A 23,619-nucleotide genomic window follows, 5' to 3' on the forward strand; every position below is an offset into this window, starting at 1 on the left:
GGGAGGATCAGGGGTGGACCACACTCATAACCCCTCTATATGACTTTATTTTATCTAGTAACAACCTATAAATATATAAAACTAACAGAAATTTCTAGAACACCAAAATTAGTAAATCTATAGGAGAATCAAATAATATATTTGGCAAACTTAATTCGATAAATGCATATGAGCATTTGCATTCTCCACACAGGACTTGATTTTCATGCCCATTAAATGTGTGTTTTATTTTCTCAAAGCAATTACTTATTTGGCCATAAAGCAAGCTTTAATAAAATTAAAGTATATGTTAGCAAACTATACTCTATATGCATAGTTCTCTGTAGAGAGCCACTTTTATTTCTTTTCTATTTTTTTTTTTTTTTTCTGCCAATAGCACAGAATACCCCGGGGAAGTCATTACATAAATCTGATTTCAAGAGGGAACTTAGGGTGAACAGTAACAAATTCTGTCAACCACTTTCAGACAAGTAGAAAATCACAGTACCTAGTAAGGTGCAAGTCAAAGAACAAATTGATTGGAATCTGACAGCATGGGTTAAATAATTAGCTGTGTAATCCAAATGCTATTTGATTTTCCTAACTCAGTAGACCTCTCAGTCTGTTTTTACACCCTGAATATGGAGCTAATAATATCTGTCTCATAGAGTTCCGTTGCAATATCCCAAGAGTTCTGTGATGTTTTAAGCATCTTGTTTTTGTCAGCCTTAATGCTCAATGTGATGAGTTGTAGAGATGTAAGGGGCATTATCTTTACCTTTAAAAAAGTTCATGATCTCATTTCTGTCAGGACTCCAGGAAATTAAATGAAGTCCGTTAAACAAAATGACTATTCCAATCATTTCATTCATCTGCATGATCCTTACTATAGCCCATGGTTTGACTCCTGGAGAGTCCACTGCATGTGTGGACTTTGGAAGAATTGTATTGCTACCAAAGTTGGCCTTTGGTACCCATCATTTCTCACTGTTTTAGCTCTTGGCTGCCCTCGTTCTGGAATCTAGTTGCTACTGGCTGTGTGCCCTTCATTTGTGTCCTTTCTCTCTGGAACCACTGTTCCTCCTTACCTGTTGTCAGTTTTCTTAATACCATTGTTTATATTTTGTTCATTTTTTTCATGGTTTCAGGTGACACAGAACAGTAGTCTCTCCTTGTCTGCAGGGGATATTTTCCAAGATCTCAACTGGATGCCTGAAACTAGATAGTACGGGATCCTCTAGACATTGTATTTTTTCTGTACATACTTATGATAAAGTTTAATTTATAAATTAGGCACAGTAAGATATTAACAACAATAATTAATAATAAAATAGAACAATTAATATACTATAATAAAAGTTAAGTGAATGTGGTCTTTCTCTTTCTTTCTCTCTCTCTCTCAAAATATCTTAATATTTTCAAAACTTGGTTGACCTCAGGTAAATGAAATCACAAAAAGTGAAACCACATATAAGGGGTATTACTGTAAATGTGATTATTGTAACTTCATCTTGGTCAGAAATAAAATCCATCTATTTCTGTTTTAAGACAATTAAATGAAATGTTGCATTTAAAGTGCTTACCAATCAGCTGAAATATACAAATTGATTATATATGTATATAAAGTGATATATATCATATATATGTAATATGTATTGTTTTATACACACACACACAATTTATTATCACTTTGAAGACCCCTGTGGGTCCAGGATCAAAAAATGTTTCTATGTTAGCCACTTTTACTCTCCTTGAGTATTCTTCAGCACAGGGGTTCCCAGCCATGGACCGGTACTGTTTCGCGGCCTGTTAGGAAGCTGGCTGCACAGCAAGAGGTGAGCAGCAGGTGAGCAAGCATTACCACCTGAGCTCTGCCTCCTGTCAGATCAGCGGCAGCATTAGATTCTCACAGGAGCGGAACCCCTATTGTGAACTGTACATGCGAGGGGTCTGGGTTATGTGCTTTTTATGAAAATCTAATTCCTAATGATGTGAAGTGGAGCAGTTTCATCCCAAAATCATCTTCTCCCCATTCATGGAAAAATCGTCTTCCACAAAACCAGTCCCTGGTGCCAAATGGTTGGGGACCACCACTTGAGTATATTTGCACCACTAAGGAAAAAAACTTCATATATCTGTTTTTAAAAATTTCCCCATGTTATATATTAAAAATATGCACAGACTATAGAAAAAATCAAGTTAATTTAGAAAAAAAAAAAGACACTATTGTAATGTGCATGCTATTTTTTAATGGCACAAGAAAGAGACTAATATATTTCATTTATTCTGTAATTCTGTATTTTACAATTATCCTCTTAGGGAGTTTTATTTCATCCATTTACGGAACAGTTAATTTAATTGAAGTTTTCATAATGTTTAACGTGAATTCTGAGTACCATTTAAAAGATGTAGGCTTCAAACTTTTTATCAGAAAAGGTAAGAGAAAGTTTGGATATTTTAATGAGGGACTATTAAAGTATTTTGCCTTGCATAGGATTATGAAATATAATCAAGAGCTAGGAAAATGAGTCTCTAGTACATTAGAAATTACTGGAATAAGTAGTTGTTTTAGTTTTGTATTGCTATTGTAACAAATACCACAAACTTGCTGACTTAAAACAACATAAATATTTTCTCTCACATATCTAAAGGCTAGAAATGTGCAATCTGGCAGGACTATACTTCCTCTAGAGGTTCTAGGGGATAATCCCTTCTATGCCTCTCACAGCTTCTGGTGGTTGTCTGGGGATACCTGGGCTTGTGGCTGTTTATATCTGCCCCATTACCACCTTGCCTTCTATTCCATGTTTCTGTGTGAAATCTCCCTCTTTTTCTATCTTATAAGGACACTTGTGATAGCATTTAGGGCCAATGTAATAATCCAGGATCCTATGGAGTGAAATCTGTTCTGCCAAAATTAATATGGTGAAGCTATAACCAACATGGTATAGGGCCTTTGTGAAAGTAATTAATGTTAAATGAAGTCATAATGGTGGGAGCATGATCTGGTAGAATTAGTGTTCTTGTGAGAAACTAAACCAGAGAACATATTTTCTCTGTGCTGTGGGGATAGTTCTAAGATGGTCATCTGCAAGCTCGGAGGAGAGTCTTCTTAGGAAACTGATCCTGCTGGACTTCGATTCGGGGTTTCTAGCTTTCAGAACTGGGAGAAAATAGATTTCTGTTGTTTTAAGTCACCCCGTCTGATTTTTCTGTGGTAGACCAAGCTGACTAATACAAAGGGTATTCTATTCATCTTAATAGCCTTAATGTCATCTATCCTTTGCCATATAAAGTAGAACATTGACATATCTTTTGGGGGCCTCCACATTCTACCATTTAGCCCACTACAGTGGTCAATCTCTTTTTATCCACACCTCCCTAGAGTAGAGTCAAGTAAATGATACATCTTCAAGTGAAAGCTGTGTAACAGACGCCAGACACTACTTCATATTCAATTTCTCCCTTCCTAAAAACAAACAATTAAACAAATGACAACAACAAGAAAAGCAAAAAGCAGTCTGCAATTTAGCTACTTTTTACATCATGTGACAGAAATGCAGAAAACAGAGGTTCTGCAAGTATATATATATATATATATATATATATATATATATATATATCTCAGACAATGTATACATATATAAATATATATGACTGTATATAATATTTCTCATGTATATATGTATTTTTTGCATGATGTAAAAAGTACATAAATTGCAGTGTGCTTTTTGCTTTTGTTGTTGTTGTTATTTGATTGTTTGTTTTTGTAAAATGGGTCTCAGAGTATGTATATATGTATAGTCTATGTATCAGATATATAGATTAAATATATGGTCAGAAATAAAATCCATCTCATTCTGTTTTAAGACAATTACATAAAATGTTGCATTAAAAGTGCTTACCAATCAGCTGAAATATACAAATTGATTATATATGTATATAAAGTGATATATATCTTATATATTTAATATGTATTGTTTTACACACACACACACAATTTATTATCACTTTGAAGACCCCTGTGGGTCCAGGATATATATGTATCAATATGTATATTGTTGAGCCTGTTATTACTCTTTTGAGCTTTCCTAACTGGTTTAGGTTTTCCTTCTGGAAGTTTTTATGGTGAAACACTATCTCGGAACTTGTGTTGTTAGTTTCACTTTAGTGATTTGATTCCCTGTATCATCCAGGCCTCTGTGATTATGTACAAAAAATCCTGATCTTTACCAATTTTAGTAAAGAGGATTTCTTGGTTGACCATCATAACTCATAGTATTAGCAAGAAGATGGGAGAAACAAGCCTGGGCACAGGCAGAAATAAACTTTGCTTCATTAGATTGGTACACATGAATCACAAAAATGGTTTTATTGTAGTAACAACGTGTAGAAGACACCCTGCTGAAATTTACAGATTATATATTAACAGTCTATATGTATATATGCATAGTCTATATATGATATATAGATTAACAATCTATAATCTATATGATATATAGATTAACGATCTATAGATCAGATATATAGACTATACATATAGTCTACATATAGATATATATACATAACAGTCTATACATATAGACTGTTAATGTATAATCTGTTAATTTATATATAGATATATAGATTAACAATCTATATATCAGATATATAGCGACTATACATATAAACACTATATATATAGTCTAAGGCCGTTAATGTACTATATATAGTCTCTCTGTAGATAGATATCTATATGTCTATCTATATAGAGAGATGATAGATATAGATATAGATAGTCTGAGACATATTTTATTTAAATACTGATCCAGAATTGAAATCCACATTCCTTTGACTCCAAAATACATTATCTTTCCCTAAATTCAGTTCTCATTCTGGTGTTCATTAATCAGTTTCAATAAAGCTTCTTTCCACAAGGAGCCATCTCACTGATGGCAAAGGCATGTATGAAGGATGATATTTATCATTTTTGAAAACAAGCAGTTCATTAATTTAATATTAGGTTTTTGAATGAAAAAAATAACTTTTATGCTTTGGTGCTCACACTGGTGAAGAAATGTATATTTTCTTCCTATTGTAAAAAGTAATTAATGTACGTACATGATTTAAAGCAAAATTAAATGAGATAGCATTAATATTGATAAAAAAAGGTAGTAAATCAGACAATCCAGTTTTCTGATAGCTGAGCACAAGGGCAGCCTTTCATTAATTTATGGAATAGGAAAGTTACATTGTCATTATTTTCTCTTTGCTCTTTATGAACTTAATAGTGAATGAAGCCCCTTTTATCTTCCATCTAAAATATCAAAGACCCACAAGAATAAATTATAGATAGATGATAATTTATTTTCAATATATTATTTGCCTCAGTCTTACCTTCAAAATCTGGGCACATTTTAATAAATGCACGATATTTGCATGAGAAAACATAATTAAATGAGCATGAAAAGAATCCATCTGCTACATAGTTTTATTTTTAAGGATTTATTGAATACCTATGCTAAAATAAAATTTCCATCATTATTGAGCCTGTTATTACTCTTTTGAGCTTTCCTAACTGGTTTAGGTTTTCCTTCTGGTAGTCTTTATGGTGAAACACTATCTCAGAACTTGTGTTGTCAGTTTTACTTTAGTGATTTGATTCCCTGTATCATCCAGGCCTCTGTGGTTATATACAAAAGATACTGATCTTTACCAATTTTAGTAAAGGGGATTTCTTGGTTGACCATCATAACTCATAGTATTAGCAAGAAGATGGGAGAAACAAGCCTGGGCACAGGCAGAAATAAACTTTGCTTCATTAGATTGGTACACATGAATCACAAAAATGGTTTTATTGTAGAAACAACGTGTAGAAGACACCCTGCTGAAATTAACATATCTAACCATTGGTAGCCTGTCTTGAATCTGGTCAGCTAAGTTTCAAGGCTTCTAATGACCTAACTTGGATTATGTATGTGCCCATATCTTGAATTGGTCAGGAAATTAGATGCACAAAACAATGCTTGGGATGTACCATACCATGAGAGAAAAGTAATCCTCCAAAAAAAAAAAAAAAAAAAAATGAGTCAAGTATTATTAGGAAAGTAAAAGGAAAGATGAGCAGCTACTGAGGAGCAAATGGGAACTCTTTGAGATACAGAGCTGTTTCAAATATTTCATTCCGTTCTAAACATAATACTGTTGTACAGCGGATGCATAATAAATGTTTGTTTATTCATGTTGGGAAACACAATTTAAATTGCTACATTTTAGAAAGATTTCTCTAACAATAAACATGCCCACTACCCTTGCTTCAGTACTGACCCTAATTTTTACCTTCTCTTAATCCTAAAGAAATCATAAATAAATGGTGAAAAGGAAAAAGAAGGAAACAAAAAATTATGAATAAAAAGTATGTACTAGCTCCCAAGATGAAACAATGAATAACACATGATATCTTCCTTTAAGGAGCCCGAAGCCTATGATAGCCTGATGTTTGGATCAGTGATTAGAATGATAGAAGTTATGCAGGCTGGTATCAAGAAGGTTAATGTTCACCAAAATATGATCTATAAAACTCCAAACAGAAAATTTCAAAAATCATCAACTATAATACACATTTAAAAAAAAATCCTTATAATTTTTTAGACCTGTAAGGTATAGATACAAACCATATATAACATCATTTCATGTTATATGTAAAAGGAGAATAAAAATGGCATGGGCCCAATTGTGATTGTGTAAGATATTCATGCATGTGGATATTAACAACTCTGGGAGGGTAACAGGAATAAAAGTAGATTTGCTAGAATAATGGATGTGTTTTATTTTTTTTAATTTCCTTTAATGCCACTATATGTGAAAAGAAATTTACAAGGAAATTATGGGACTATTTCTTCTGTCATCTGATTGTTTAGAAACAAAATACATTGAAAATGTCCCCTGCCTGTTAGTGTGATTCAATCCATTCTTCTTGATTTTGCAGCTGTGGTTCTGGCTGTGACTGCCAGGGGAGACTTCCAGTATTATTGTTTATTTATTACTCTTGTTCTTTTTAACCTGTTTCCTCAAAGCATCTGCAAGTTGGTGGTTATGGGAAGACAGGTGGTGGATGTTCAGTATATCTTAGCTAGAATAAATATCTGTTTTGACTCTTGTTAAGAATGGTATTGTTGGCCGGGCGCAGTGGCTCAAGCCTGTAATCCCAGCACTTTGGGAGGCCGAGACGGGCGGATCACGAGGTCAGGAGATCGAGACCATCCTGGCTAATACGGTGAAACCCCGTCTCTACTAAAAAAATACAAAAAACTAGCCGGGCGCGGTGGCGGGCGCCTGTAGTCCCAGCTACTCAGGAGGCTGAGGCAGGAGAATGGCGGGAACCTGGGAGGCGGAGCTTGCAGTGAGCTGAGATCCGGCCACTGCACTCCAGCCTGGGCGACAGAGCGAGACTCTGTCTCAAAAAAAAAAAAAAAAAAAAAAAAAAGAATGGTATTGTTTTTAACACTGATATCCAATAATACTTACCTATTTAGGAGTTGCAAGTGCTTTAAACTCTTGATTAGGAATATAAAATCACCCTTCTTGCTAAAGACATACATTTTCTTCAGTTTCTATATTTCAGAATTCTTTATTACGTAGAATTCTTCAAATGGCATATATTCTAACCCTTGTTCAGAACATACGATTACTATTCAATCTCTTCTATCACCAGGATTGACATCTCAGTTCAGCTGTTGCTGTCATATACCTGGTCATTTTAATTGCTTCTGTATTAGTTTCCCCACGCTCATGTTCTTCTGTTTCATTTTTGCCTGTGTACTGTTGCCATATCATTCTGACAGGGGCTGTAGCCACATCATACCTCTGATTTGAAATATCCAAGGGACCCCCAACTTTGGGTATTTTTTTTCTTTTTTTTAAGTTGGTGTCTATGTCAGGCAAGAGTGCAGTGACACAATCACAGCTCACTGTACCCTAGAATTTCCGGACTCAAGCCATCTTCCAGCCTCAGCCTCTTCATTAGCTAGGATTATAGGTATAAACTACCACATTAAAAAAAATTGTAGAGACAGGAGACTCATGGTGTTCTCCAGGTTGGTCTTGCACTCTTGACCTCAAGAGATCCTCCTGCCTCTGTCTCCCAATATGCTGGAAATACAGGCCTGAGGCACTGCACCCAGCTCCCCTTTGGCTACTAAATTAAGTATAAATTTTGTAGCTCAATTTTGGGATCGCCTCTCTACTTTTTAGGATTTTTAATCATGCTTATTGCTCCTTCTGTCCTATAGAACAACAAGTCAACAACTGAGTCTCATTCTGTTTGTTTGCTTAAATGTTTTCCTTCACCTGGATATCCTCCCTCATTCTTGCTGTAGTTATTCAGCAACCCACTTCAAAAATAACCCTCTTCACTAGAACTTTTCTTATTACCCCAAATGGAATTGACCATCATTCTTTTTAAAATATATACAAGTCTGTTCTGCCTCCCTGTATTTAATAAGTTTTATATTAGAGTTACTTATGTGACTAACAATCAGATTAGGTGAATTCTATGAAGACCCAAATGCTACCTTTGTCCTCTTTGTATTTACTAAAGGCATCTGACACAGAACACTGGCTTGTTCATTGGCTTGATTTAAAGGGCAACTCCAAAGCTTATTGAATAAATTTAATAGGATTAGAAAGAAGAAGTTTTGTTTTCCTGTTTATTATTTCTTTTTAATCCTAGAGAAGTTAGACGGGAGGTCAGACGTAGGATTCCTAAACAAAGGAAAGACAGGAAAGAAAAAGGGAGTATGGGAGGTGGAAAACACTAAATGCCTTCTGGCTTTCACCTAATGAAGTTAAACTTCTTTAGGTATAAATAAAGAAGAATGTATTTACTTTTTATTTATTCATTTATTTATTTATTGTTATACCCAGAGCTTAGCATTTGGGTGACTTTATATAGGATCAATTTTAGTGAACTTAGTTACTTTATTTTCTACTGTTTTTCTAATATTCTGTTTGCTTTATTCATGTTCTTTTTTACATTTAATATTCTATCAGCTTTATTAACTATTATTGGATTTTAGTTTTATAAAGATATTGTTTTTGTAAAAATGTTCTCCTGCTAAAGAATGTACTTGCCTGTGAAAAACCAGGAGAGTGCTGTGTAGAAAGTAGTATAGGTAAAAAAAAACCTGGGTGAAATTTGAGTATTCTCTCCAGACTGTGTCTTAGTTTTCCTTCACTCCTAATGGTTAGAAACCCAATTTCTTCCTCTCCTGTGATGTGTTGTGATCAAAGTCTCAGACTCAGGCAAATTAGCATTTACTAGTTTATTTTTTGTGCCCTAAAACAGTACCCTCGTGGACTGAGGAGCTGAGTGTAACGCTAATATTCAAATCAGCTCTTCCCAAGAAACACATACACATTTGAATGGATAATCTTAAACCTATCTATAGTGGTACTTATATACAGCAATTAGGGTATACCCTTCTCTGACCAGAAGTAGGAAACAGCTTTTTCTTTTCTTTAATTTTCTTTTCTTTTCAATTATGTTTCTAGAGAGATGAATTCCACAATAATATTTAGAGTTTCCAGAAATATAAAGCAGAGTTTGATTAGTTAGTAAAGAATTTGAGTTAATATAATCCACTATGTAAATTATGAAGTGTTACGAGTCATTTTCTTCCTATCGAGAAAATCAGGTTATTTTCTTTGTCATGTATTATTTCTACATATCCTGGGGGTTAAAATAAAAAGAAAAGGATAGGATATATACTTTGTGAGGGACTAGAATCCTTAAAATAAAATCTTACCATGGAAGAAATAAATATTTTCAGTAAGAAAATAATCCCAATGGACATCACTAATGCAAAATTAAATATAATTTATTTAATTTCAAAGTTGAGAATTTTTCAAAGTATATTTTATGGTCTCTGATATATACAAATTTCCATTTTATTGTTTTATTTTGGTTGCAATGTTACTACAATATTATATCATGTGTTACAATAATGATTTGGATCTATTTGTTCAAACTATTTCTCTTGTATTTAATGATCTCTTTCTTTCTATCTCTTTTCGTCTCTTCTAAGCCTCAACAAAGTGCTTCTGGAAACAATGAGAGCTCTCAAGTTGCGTCAACAAAGGAAGGAAATCCGAGTACCACTGCCTGTGACTCTCAAGATGTAAGAAAAATTTAAGATGGTTTTTACAGTATTAGACATGAGAACAAAGCATAAGCATTTTAACAATTCTAATCTATGCCACCATGAAACTTACTACTTATATGTAATATCTACTATCTAAGGATTGTACTTTTAAATATAAGAAAGTAAATGTTCTTTTGGGCTGAATGAGATAGGTGTTCCAGTAAGCACTGCAACCAGATTCTTAGGACAACTATGAATATGAGTTGTTAGAGAGGTAAGAGGATGACTACAGGCTAAGCAAGGTGGTCATTCCCACAGTTACATGATAGAAAGCTGTTAATATGTAAAAAACAAAAACCAACAAAAAAAACTTATAGGTTGTATTTCTCCATGTAAAGCAAATACACTCAGCATACAGAGACATCATGGTAGAGGAAGGGAGATTCATTTCCTTCAAATGATAGGAAATATGGAATTTGTTCAATTAGTCTTTTCACTCATTAAAAGTGCAATGGAATTTTACTTGTTTTGAACTTTGGCAAAATTAAGCTAATGGATCTATTACATTTAGATTTGAGAACTAGCAAATGACAGCAATTGTGTTGAACAGATTCAAAATTAGGCTTCAATCCAACTTGAAAAGTGTCTGATGAAACTATTTATGCTTGAAAGAAATCAGGCTGCAGCTAAAAATATATAATAATGATAAGGAGGAACAGAAAAGTAAGCTAAACACGTGATCTCTTTTTTCTCTTCTGGCTGCCAAAGTGGATTAAGAAAAATGAATTACTCAACAGTTTTGCCTTCAACTCTTTGTTTATTTAAACATGTATCCAAACTGTACAATTTAGAAAATAAAGCTAATAAGAAGTATAAACAAAATACTTGAATTTTACTTCCAAAGGAGGAGAGAGTCAAAAAGGCTTTGGGCAGGAAGGAAGATTTTTACTGTAGTTTGAAGCATGGATAGGTCTTTGACAGTGAGCAAATTTGCAGAGGTAGGAAAATATCACAGCAGTGTGGCTAAAAAATCATAGTACCCAAAATGGTGCGATATGTGCCTACAACAATCACTGAAGACTAGAGAGTGAGGGGCCTTGGATTCCCAAGCTGAGTTTGATTTGGACTAGGGAGCTAGTTCAGGTTTTCAAATGCTTGTATTCAATCGAGTGATAAGACCATGATGTTAATTTTAAGGATGGTATTTTTACTTCTTGATATATATTTTTGAAACTCCATAAAAACATGTTCTCACTGGAGGCAAAATGGAAAATTTATGTGTGGTTTGCTAGGATTCCCCAAAGCAACATTCTGGTCTACTTTTCTTATTGAAGCCTGCTTCAAATCATAAATGGTTTTATTCATACATTATTTGTTTCTCTCTTCTACTTTTGTTGTTCTCCTTTGTCAGTGATAATTCTTCTGTCCTCAGTAAGTTCCAGAAGCAGATACTATCTTGTTCTGGTCTCAGTCTGGATCGGGGGCTCTTCGAAAACCTGCCTCCACCAACACAAACATAAATGTTCTTTCACTAACCTGACTTCTGTCCTCTAGACTTGTATTACTGGAGTCTCTACTCCTAAGAAGCTATACCTTTTAGTACATAGAGTGCTCAGTATTCAGAGCCTGCAGATTCAATTATAGATAATAACAAAGGAAGTAATATAATGAGTGACATAAACCAGGTGTGAGTAATAGGAATTAGTGGGACATGCATGAGCATCAGTTTTCAAGTTCTAGACCAGTACTTCTTAGCTCTGTCTCCAGAATAGTACCAACCGAAGAGTACTTACAAAATACTAATGCCCACGACCCATTGCAGAAAAACTACCTCAGCACCTCAGTGGGTAAGGTCTAGACATTAGTTGTGTCTTTCCTCCAGATGATTCAAATATGTAGGTCATTTTTCACTAATAATAGATTTCACCATTCGTAAGAACCATCTGGGGAGTTTTTAGAAAGTCAGATTCTGAGCAATTAATCTGGACATTTTTAATAAATAAAACTAGAGAGACTTTATTTTTTGCCTTGTCTAAATTTAGCCATAATATTCTGATTTGCATTAAATATCGTGAAATGTATTGCTTCCATTTAATGTAGCAATATAAAAATACTGACTCTACCAACCTAGATACTTAAGCTCCAATTTGGGTTGCTTTATTGAATGTCCAAACTGAATAAGAAAGCAGAACTTAATTTCATTTTTCAAAATCACAAAATAAAATTATTTATCACATTTCTACCTTTATATTTTATTTTGAGGTGTGTTTTAGAATCTTAGCCTATGCCTTTATATGACTTTCCTTTAATCAGATATTGAATGAATGCTATTTAGTTTTATACAAAGACAAAAAGTAGGATATAATGTAGTTTCACTTTGTTTTTAATGTCCTTACTTAATAAAATTGATAGTAGCTTTATTCCTATTTCTTGTTTTAATTTGATTTTCAGTTGTAATGAATTCAGAAATCCAAAAACCACTGAATTAGCAAATTTTAAAAATAATTAAAGTGAGATTAAATAGGAACCTGAATTTAGACAATCACGGGAACAACTGGGAACAAGCAATGAAAAGTCTATTGCAAAAAGAGAGCCACAGGATTCTGTGATCAAATGAAGATGTAAGTAACATGAGCCCCAAATATATGTTTTACTGACTGAAATAATTGCATCATCATTATCAAGAAAGAAAACTAGAGTAGGTGATATTTTTGGTTAACAATTTTTCTATTTACTTCTGAACAGAAGAGATGGGTACTCTGTTAATAATTAGAATGAGTAAAAGGCACAGTGAAGCTAATTGTTTTTGAAAAATATAATTTTAAAAATAGATTTATTGAGACACAACTTACATACCATAAAAATTCACCCGTATAAGTGTATATTTCAATTATTCATCATATTTGCTGAGCCTAGGACTATAATCCAGTTTCAAAACATGTTCATCTCCCTAATATCATCCCACATGCCTTTTTTTTTTTTTTTTTTTTTTTTACAATGAGTCCCTGTCCCCACTAAGCCTCAGGCAACCACAAACACAGGTTCTTTTTGTATTTGTTTGTACTTTTTTATTGCTGGAAAACATTTTATTGTATAGTGTACCGCAGTTCTTTATCCATTCACCAGTTGATGTATTTTGGCTTATTTTAAATTTGCAGCTATTATGAAAAAATGATGCTGTGAACATTTGCATAAACCACTTTGTATATGTTTTAATCTCTGTTGAGTAGACACCTAGATGTAGAATTGCTGGATTTGATTATAAGTTTATGCTTATACTGAAAAATTGGTACAATCTTTCCCCCTTTGAACAAACACAAGTGGTTGCTTCTCTATTCTCCCATCTTCACCATTAAAACCTCATGGTTCTCCGAAAGGTAAAATTCTCAGTAGTGAGTGCTCACCCTACCTTAAACTAAGCATGTAGCAGTTTTTATATTTCATAGTAGTCCATACTTGTCCTCCAGAAATTTATTAAAGGTATTACAACAATGTTCCCATCAACTACTGGCTCCAGCAGCTTTCACTCAGGTAGCTTGTCTATGTTCTCTGTATTCACTGTGTCCCCAGTTTTTGGGGTGGTAGTTTTTCTGCAACATTAACTCTTTGATACATCTAAGAAAAGTTATTAATTATCAGACTGTTCAGCCTTTTGCTTGTTGTGAAGGTGCAAGTGGAGACTTCCAAGACCTTTATGTGTCAGAGCAGTACCTGAAGTCCTAATTCGTGTCTTCTGAAACATCGAAGCTTTTAATTTCAATAAAGATCAATTCGTCATTTTAGTCTTCATGCTTTTTATATATCTAAAGAATTATTTACCTGTTTAAGCACACAGTTTTTTTTTTTATTTGTTTGTTTTCTCATGGTTTCTTATATAATATGTTTGCTTTTATTTCTTACATTTAGATAAATATTCTACTTCAATTTTTTTTTGTGCGTGTGTGTGTATGGTGTTAGGTAAGGTTTTGCACTTATTATTTGCATGTTGTTATTCAGTTGTCCCCGTCTTTATAACACGTTTTTAAGGAATACCTTTTTTTTTAATTGAATTTCTTTAGCATGTTTAACAAAAAATAACTGACCACAACATTTCACCATGTTGGCCAGGATGGTCTCCATCTCTTGACCTCGTGATCCACCCGCCTTGGCCTCCCAAAGTGCTGGAATTACAGGCATAAGCCACTGCGCCTGGCCTACTTTAATCTTTTAAAATTTCTTTCAGCAATGTTTGATAGTTTTTGAGGGTGCAAATCTTGCATTTCTTTTGTCTTTATTTCTCTGAAGTACTTTTCTCTTTTTCATACTACTGCAAATGTAGTATTTTAATTGCATTTCCAGATTGTTAACTGCTAGTATATATAAATGCAAGTAATTTTTGTATGTTGATCCATCAGAATGAGGAGTTTTAAGTGACTGTGAGCTCTGAGTAAAACTGTGATGAGATTTGCACATCACCTATAGGTAGTTGCAATGTTGATTTTAAGCAATTATGATGCTACATCCAGAATAAAGGAGACAAATCTCATATCAAATTTTGCTTATCAGTCTACGCTGATAAATCCTATCTCATTTTAGAAGTAACACTTTGAGGTTCAACAATGACGAATGAAAAGTGTTTTCTAACGCTTGAGGTAGAAGGCTGAAAAAAAAATTAGAATTGAAGGTTTGTGTTAATTTATGTTTCAACCAGTTTCCAGCAGTGTGATCAAGAATATTTAACCCTTTTAAGACTGCTTTTTCTCCTCTGAAAAAGAGAGATGAATATCCGTTGCTTAATATAGCTCACCCAAAGGATCCAGTGAGATAGCACAGCTTAACAATTGGCATATGACTAGCATAGCAAGCTCTCAATAATTACTACTTTCCATTCCTTTATGCAAAGCTATACATCTCACACAAAACCTCAATATTTTGAATTATGTATTTTAATTAATTTATCAAATGAAAAACCTTAAAATATGACCAAAGCAAGCTTAAATACTGTAATTGTATTTGCAATGTATTTGTAATGAGTAGCCTTATTCAGTGCCACTTTACACAGCAGAACCAGAGGCAGTTAGTAGAAACAGCTATAGGAAGAATAATATTTTAGTCAAATATAAAAATGAACTCTTTATGAAAAGTATCTGAAACTAGAATTAGCAGTTGGCAGAAGTACTATAATACGTGATAGAATAATGAAAAACAGCCATTCTGGAATACAGTCAGGAATTGAGGCATTAGTGTGGAAGAATAGACTGATCATGTTAGCATCTCTTTCAATTTCAGGATTCTTTTTTTTTTTTTTTTTTTTTTTTTTTTTGAGACGGAGTCTCGCTCTGCCGCCCAGGCTGGAGTGCAGTGGCCAGATCTCAGCTCACTGCAAGCTCCGCCTCCCGGGTTTACGCCATTCTCCTGCCTCAGCCTCCCGAGTAGCTGGGACTACAGGCGCCCGCCACCTCGCCCGGCTAGTTTTTTGTATTTTTTAGTAGAGACGGGGTTTCACCGTGTTAGCCAGGATGGTCTCGATCTCCTGACCTCGTGATCCGCCCGTCTCGGCCTCCCAAAGTGCTGGGATTACAGGCTTGAGCCACCACGCCCGGCCCAGGATTCTATAATTATCAGCAACCTCACCTCCCTGACAGCTGATAGGACCCCATGCAGTCTCTCAGTAAATACATAAGAAAGATTATGCATTTTGATTCCTGTTGGTCATACCTGAGACTGAATAACATAGAAGATAAGGCATGGGAACTACATAAAACCTAGATGTGGATACTGACTTTGCTGTTTCCTAACATTGTTGCTCTGGGAAGGGACTTTGTATTCAGATCCCTTTATCAATATAAGGTAGATGAAGATTTTTCACATTTTATCATACTAAGAATCACCAAATCAACCAGTAAAACTGCTTATGTTCAAGATCCATTCCCATGTATTATTAATCCATTGGTCAGGGAAAGAGCCCAGGAATGTGTATTATTGTAATATTCTCACGTAGATTTTCTTCTGTCAATATTTTTTAATGTTAAACACTTTGAGAAATTGCCAGGTGCTGTGGCTCACGCCTGTAATCCCGGTGCTTTGGGAGGCCAAGGCGAGCGGATCACGAGGTCAGGAGATAGAGACCATCTTGGCTCTAATATGGTGAAACCCCGTCTCTTTTTGTATTTTTGTAAAAATACAAAAAATTAGCTGGCTGTGGTGGCAGGCGCCTGTAATCCCAGCTACTCGGGAGGCTGAGGCAGGGCAATCGCTTGAACCTGGGAAGCAGAGGTTGCAGTCAGCTGAGATTGTGATACTGTAATTTGAGAAATTTTGTTATTCATTTATTGCAGGTTTATTATGATTATTATATAAATATATAGATATTAAATATGTCATGTTCAACCACATCATAGATATCCTTATTAGTTCCTTTTAAGAAGCAGCTCTGAAGTTTTAATACTCAAAGTCTCAAAATATTCTGTGGCCAAAGAATCAAACTTGAAATTATAAAACATGCTTATTTTTAGATATCTTTGTTGCTTTGTTCCACTTCCTGCCTATGCCCTATGTAAACCAGGCAAGGTCACTTAGGAAATGGCCCTCAGATTCTTTGTTCCTTTTTAAAGAAGACTTAAGAAACTTGAAATGGATCGCTAAATTCTTAGCAGCATATTTGACTATCACTTTGAGGTATGTACAAGTTACTCTAAAAGCTGCTTTGTTTAAATTATAATATTAGAGTCACATTGAGAAAGCAAAGGATGTATCTACTCCATCCCATTTTCCTGCAGCTTGCAAATGTGCCTCATATTGTTTAATAGCATATCAAGAATTAAAGACATTGAACATTGTATTTTAATTTTCATTTAGGAATTAAGAGTTAATGCTCAATGTAAATGTGTTTTGTAATATTTCTGACTCCTATAAGTAGCAAACATTTAATTTTTCTTACTGTGCTGAGGAAATGAAAAAGAAGGATGGCTTATGTTTAGCACTGGGAGCACTAGCTCAATTTCCTGCCGTTACATCTGCTTGCAAGTCCCTTACCAAAGGGAGTCTATTCAACAGAAAAATATTGCCCAGGGAAATGAGAGGAGAAAATGTGCAGAAAATAAATTCTAGAGCTGCAAGTAGAAAATTATGCCAGCTTTTTCGTGTTAAAACAATTTTGGCTGAGATATAAGAAATCTAGTTTGCTATTATATCCAACATGCATTTTGCAGCATTTGATGGTTTGGATTTGATGGTTTGGATCCATTTGATGGTGGATCCAATGCTTGGTTAACATAATTTTCTAGGCAAGTTATGCCCTGCCGTAATTGGACTTAGAAACCACACACCATTGTCATTCTGGGCTACATTCCATCAGACCATCTGAAGAGGTTGGCTTCTTTAAAAGCATTTTTTATTGTCCTACTGTGCTATTTTTTTTTTTTTTTCAAGAAGAAGCAGGAATCCCTCCAAATAGTATAGGAATGATAGATAGCTTCCAATAGTCTTTGGAAAAATGTTATATTTTATTCATATAAATCTCCATGTTTACTTTTGTCTAACACCTTAATTTAAGCATCTAAACATGTTAACCTAATTTGGTATATTTCCATAAATAGTATGGAAAGCTTAAGAAAAATGGTTAACCTATTAATATGGTAAAAGAAAGTAACCCAGTAACCATGTTGATATTTATTATAAAAATCACTGGCCAAAGTAATGTGAAAACACAAAGCATAATCTGATAAATAATTATTTTACCCCTCCCATTTACCTATGAGACACATAAGGACTTCCTTCTCTGGGTTTCCATCATCCTTGCTGGATGAATGTATTTTGTCCATTATCACAGTACACCTTGTATTTTGATTATTTGTATAAGGTTCTCATTTTGAATTAGATAATAAGTAATTTGAGGGCAAAGGCTATAATAATATTTGTATTGTAAATTAAGGTTCAGAGAGGGAATGTGACTTGCCCAGAGGCACCTGCTTGGGGGACATTGATGTCAGAACTTGCCTCGCTTCCGGTCGACCACTCCTACCATTGGCTCCATCAACTGAATTTGGAGTCATTGTCTTGATTTAATGTTACATTCTCAATCTTTTGACTTCTTGCTTTTCCATTTAATACTAACTTGTAACTATTAAACCAGCACTAAAACATTTTTCTGTAATAAATGTAAAGAATCAATTTGCTACATAAATTGGTGTCACAGAAAAAGTCAGCCAAAACGTATTGGTGTCTCTAAGTAGCATGGTACTCAATTTTACTTTTTTTTCTCTTTTGTAATATTATAAAAATTTTGCTTGCTTTTAGCCTATAGCTTGTCCCATCTCTTATTTAAATATGGAGAATGAACTGGATTTTTGTATTTGTCAAAAATAGTTTTTGTTGGTATAATTTCAAGTTTACCAGTTGTATATTTGCATTAATTATTCTGAGTTATTTTAATCTTTTAGAGTAAGAGCATAAGAGATATGACTAATCTCTTTAGCAAAGTAAAAAGAAGTGTTTAATAACAATAACAAAGTCATAGCAATTGGCAAGATCAGTGATACAAAGTAAATGAAAATTTGACAATGAATTTCTGAAAACGTATTCCATCTGCTTTAATTCTTAAAGTTTTATTCTTTATTTCTGAGCACAGGAATAGAGTATAATTAAAAATAAAAATAAAAAATAAAATAAAGCAAAAGAGAACATTATCTTTTTGTAATCATTTCAGTGATTATAAATTCAGTCATCATGACCTTTTGAAAGTCATTCTAAATATACTACTTTATTTCCATAAATAATTCCCAAATGGGATATCTGCACTGAAGGCAAACACATACATGTATCATAATGAAAACCTTCTGAAGCATTTGAATGCCTTAGTTAAATTAGATGGGCTGACTGAGCTGATGTTTCTGCTTTGAGTGGGGAAAAAAAGAATAAAAGTCATCCTTCAAGGTAAAAGTTACTCAAGGCGGGTTGAATGCTTGGTTACTGACACAATTTTCTTACTCTGTTAAATCATAAACACAAATGGAGGAGAGGAAGAGAAACAGAGAACTGGGGGGAAAAACTCCAGCAATAAATTCTTTGGCAATGTCAAGATTTTGTAATGATCAGAATTAATATGTTGACCACAGAAGTGTAAACTTAAGTGAATATCAGAACTTCTATTATGATAGGAATCAAACTTATTGCCAATATAGAGAAATTTTGATTGAAGGAAGGGAAAACTGAAAAAGGGAGATGAAAGATAGAACCTAAATTGAGCACCTAATATATGCAAGATATTCCATTAGGAACCTTTGCATGATTTTTAAAAATGTAATCAACTCTTCTAGCATCTGATTGAGGTAGGTATTATTTTGTCTAGTTTACAGATAAAGAATCAGAGCCTCAGTAAGTTGAAGTAACTTTCCCAAGTTCATACAACGAATGAAGGTAAAAAGAATTTGTCTTCATTCATTAGAGTTGCTATAACAAAATACCATAGACTGGGTGGTTTATAAACAATAGAAAATGTGTTTCTCACAGCTCTAAAGGCTAGGGAATTCTCATTGAAGGCACTGACAGATTTGGTGTTCGGTAAGGCCCACCTGCTTAGGGAAAGCCATCTTCTCACTGTAATTTCACATGGCAGAAGAGGTAAGATGATGTCTCTGAAGCCTCTTTTGTAAGGGCGCTAGTACCATTCATGAGGCTCTACCCTCATGACCTAATCACCTCCCCAGGGCTCCAGTGCCTTATACCATCACCTTGTGAGTTAGGATCTCAACATATAAATTTTGGGGGTACATAAATATTCAGATAGTAGCAAATTTTAACCTAATATGGACTATCTCTTTATTCACATTGCTGTGATTACCTTTATTATCTCATTTCACTGTGATATAAACATTTTGAAGGTAACTATCATTATCATCATCTAACAGATGAGATAAAATGAGATTAAATTGGTATTTCCCATTTTGCCATAGGCAGATGCTGTTCTGTGATGAAGTTTTCAACAGTATAAATAAAAAGAAAAGTGATATAGAATAAAAAGCTAAATAACTAACATATTAGTGGATTTACCATTAATCTTTTATCTTCTGTCTTATCCTCATCCTCCTCTTTTTCCCATTCCTCTTCCTGTTTCTTCCTCTTCTTTTTTCTATTTCTCTCTCTCTCTGTGTCAGGATAATTTATTTTGTCATTGGATCCTTTGTCTATTTTTCAAATTAAACTTTTTATCTGAAATATTCCTGAAATATAGTAATCTATTTTTGTTGGTTCATTTTCTGTAATGTCAAAATTTGACTTTTTCTATTTCATTGTTATTGGTGTCTAATTTTATTTTCCAATAAGATACCAATGATCATGAACTTACCCACATTATCACAAATAGTAGGAAATAGAGTTTGGACTCAAGTTCATTTGTGCATGACTCCAAAGCTTATTCTTCCTGCCTTACTGTAACTAGAGACATCATAGGATTAGAGTCTCCTGCACTACATTGTGATTGTGTGTTCATTTTCACACACAAAGATTATGTAATTAGCAAGGTTTGTCTCAACTACATACTTTTGTTGTTACAATGATTGCTTTTGTGGTCATATGATAATATTGTGTCAGTTGGCAGTTTATTGCCAGAAATCACAGAAACAAACAGGTTATTCTAGAGGTGTTGGTGAAGATGTGTATCTGAGAGGCAGTGTTTAATCATTGTAATAGATGTATTTGTGGCTTATCCCACTTTATAATTTACAGACCCAGATGTGTTTCTCCCTAGGTCTCCTGTATAATTGAATGGGTGAACTGCATATTGAAGCAGTTGAATTTATGTGTTCTTTCCTGAATAATTTTCATATTTTATCACTTGAATTTCCAGATCTTGGGTACTTTACTAATTAGGTTGAATTTTACTTAATTGCGATGATGAAGGTATGTTGAAGACTTGTACTACTCTTTGTATTGTTTTAAATAATTCTCCAGACTAATATTTGATATTTTTTTCTTTTTTTAGACAGAAAATGATTATTTTGAATAATTAATCCATCATTCACTACAACTTACTACATGTCTGTCCATTCTTTCCCAAGTAAAATTGTATTCTTTAATTGTACATGCATAAAGAGAAATGATATCTGAACTTTTGCTCTAGTTCAAGAAAAGCAATTTGAGTTTGAAATGGATATGGAATGAAGACCTTAAGTTTTTAGGCACTTTTCAAATTTAAATGTTATATTTTTATGAACCTGTATATTGCCCCATATGCCAGCTGTACACAGATAAGCAGTTATTATTATAGATGGTAATATATCATTGGAAAGTGACATATCAGTTATACCCCTCAAGAAAAGGGAAAAAGAAGAAAGGAAAAACAAACAAAAAAAAGAAAAACAGAGGGATGGGAGAAGAAAAAGGAGGGGGACAGGAGAAAGGAAGGGAAAAAGGGAGGGGGAAGAAGGGAGAGGAGGAGGAAGGGAGAGAGGGAGAGGTAGAAATAGTGGATATAGAAATGATAAAGACAGACATAGATAGTTACAAGAATGGCCAAACAGATAGGTAGGCTTTATGTGTTATTTTGAAACCAACCTCCAGGGCCAAGCACGGTGGCTCATAACTGTAATCCCAGCACTCTGGGAGGCCTAGGTAGGCAGATCACTTGAGTACAGGAGTTTGAGACCAGCCTGGGAAACATGTTGAAACATTGCCTCTATAATACAAAAAAAAAAAAAAAAAAAAAAAAAAAAATCTGCATGTGGTGGCATTTGCCAGTACTCCCAGATACTTGAAGGGCTGAGGTGGGAGGATCACTGCAGCCAGGGAGGTTGAGGTTACAGTGAGCTATCATCACACCAGTGCACTCCAGCCTGTGTGACAGAGCAAGACCTTGAAAAAAAAAAAAAAAAAAAAGAAAAGAAAAGAAAAGAAAGAAAGAGAAAGAAAACCAAAAAAAAGTCAAAGCACACCAATAAAATTGTGTGCCTTTCTCTCTCCAACTTTATCATTGTGCTATGAAATTTGACAATACCGAGTTTAATGTACTTTATTTTTGTCAGTCTTATATACATTTCTTGCTTTGTATTAGTGTAATATTTTCTATATAATTTCATATTAGATGATACCAGATTAAGCATTTTTATATTAATAAACATTCTAAAAACATTGTCTTCATGACCACAAAATATATTATTTTATCATTATTTAATCACCTTTATTTGACCATATCTTGTTTTATTTCTGTTTTACAAATCCCCATAATGAATACTTCTTAGTGCTCAGTTTATTTTCTTTTTTTGTTTGTTCATTTAGTTTTGTTTTAAATTTTGTAATTTTTTTTCAGAGAGAAAATACCCCAAATTAAAATAAAATTGGCCTTCTGTTTGCCTGGGTTTTACATCTGTGGATTTAACCAACCATGGATCAAAAAATTTGGAAAAACTTGCAACAGAAAATAAATAAAATATAGTATAACAACTATTTACATCACATTCCTATTATATTAGATGTTATAATTAATCTAGAGATGATTTAAGGTATATGGGAGGGCATGTGTAGATTATATATAAATATAATATCATTTTATTTAAGGGACTTGAGCATCTATGGATGTTGGTATCTGTCTGGGATGATGGAAGAAATCCCCAGCTATATTGAGGGATGACTGTACACTGAATTGTGAAAATATTTAAAGCCATTTATCAGTATTTTCCAAGATATCTATGTGAATATATTTGCACACCAGCATAGTAAAAGAGAGAAAGGGAAAGAGAAGAGAGAGGAGTCTACTTCAGCATATTATAGCCAACAGTAATGTATAGTTTTTGTTTATTTATATGTTTTATAAGAAAAATAGTTTATTATTTTAATTATTATTTATGTTTTTGTATAATTTAATCATACCATTTTATTCAGTGTCATGTGGATGGCATTGCATTAATGCAAATGCATCTGAGTAAGTTAATGTAGAACAGCATTTCTTCCAAAACTGAATGGGCCACATTAATCGTTATATGAACAATCACCACTTGTTAAATATATAATTTCAGAGAGTGTTCCATGATAATAAAAATACATATGATTTATTGAACAGGTAATATGTATCAGGAGCTTTATTCCAGGTTCTTTGTCTTTATTTAACCCTCACAAAAATTCCATGAATACAATTCCCTTTCCCTATTAAATAAGTGGTAAACATGAAGAACAGGACAGTCAGACAAAGAACAGGTGAAGAAATCAGACTCAATACTAAACTTTCTGAATGCAGATCCTGTACCTCTCACTGCCTAGGGACTCAATTTATCTTCAAATATCTTGTAAGATAAACATTATTACTTCAACTTTATATATTTTAAACATGAAGGAAATGTAGCCTGAATATACTCCCATGTCTCCCTGTATACAAAGCACATATTCTTTCCACTAGGTTATACATGTTCAATTCATATACCATATAGTTTATTTTATTGTTTCTTATCATTCCTCCTGTATTGATTTCCTTGATGAAAAAGAAACATATTATACAATTATTTTTTCCTGATAATATCTATATTGGCATTCATATTTAAAACACCATTAA

At 33.7% G+C, this 23,619-nt stretch overlaps 1 protein-coding gene across 2 annotated transcripts in view; it reads left to right on the top strand.

Moving 5' to 3' along the window:
- Positions 1-23,619, top strand: part of LUZP2 (leucine zipper protein 2) — a 589,435-nt gene that overhangs the window by 548,333 nt on the left and 17,483 nt on the right. For both annotated transcript variants that reach the window (XM_030918939.1, XM_030918940.1), the window contains exon 10: positions 10,044-10,136. In XM_030918939.1, the coding sequence (XP_030774799.1) occupies positions 10,044-10,136 (93 nt within the window). The remainder of the gene's footprint in view (positions 1-10,043; positions 10,137-23,619) is intronic.

This window comes from Rhinopithecus roxellana, chromosome 15 (genome assembly GCF_007565055.1).
Source record: "Rhinopithecus roxellana isolate Shanxi Qingling chromosome 15, ASM756505v1, whole genome shotgun sequence".
Classification (NCBI taxonomy): domain Eukaryota; kingdom Metazoa; phylum Chordata; class Mammalia; order Primates; family Cercopithecidae; genus Rhinopithecus; species Rhinopithecus roxellana.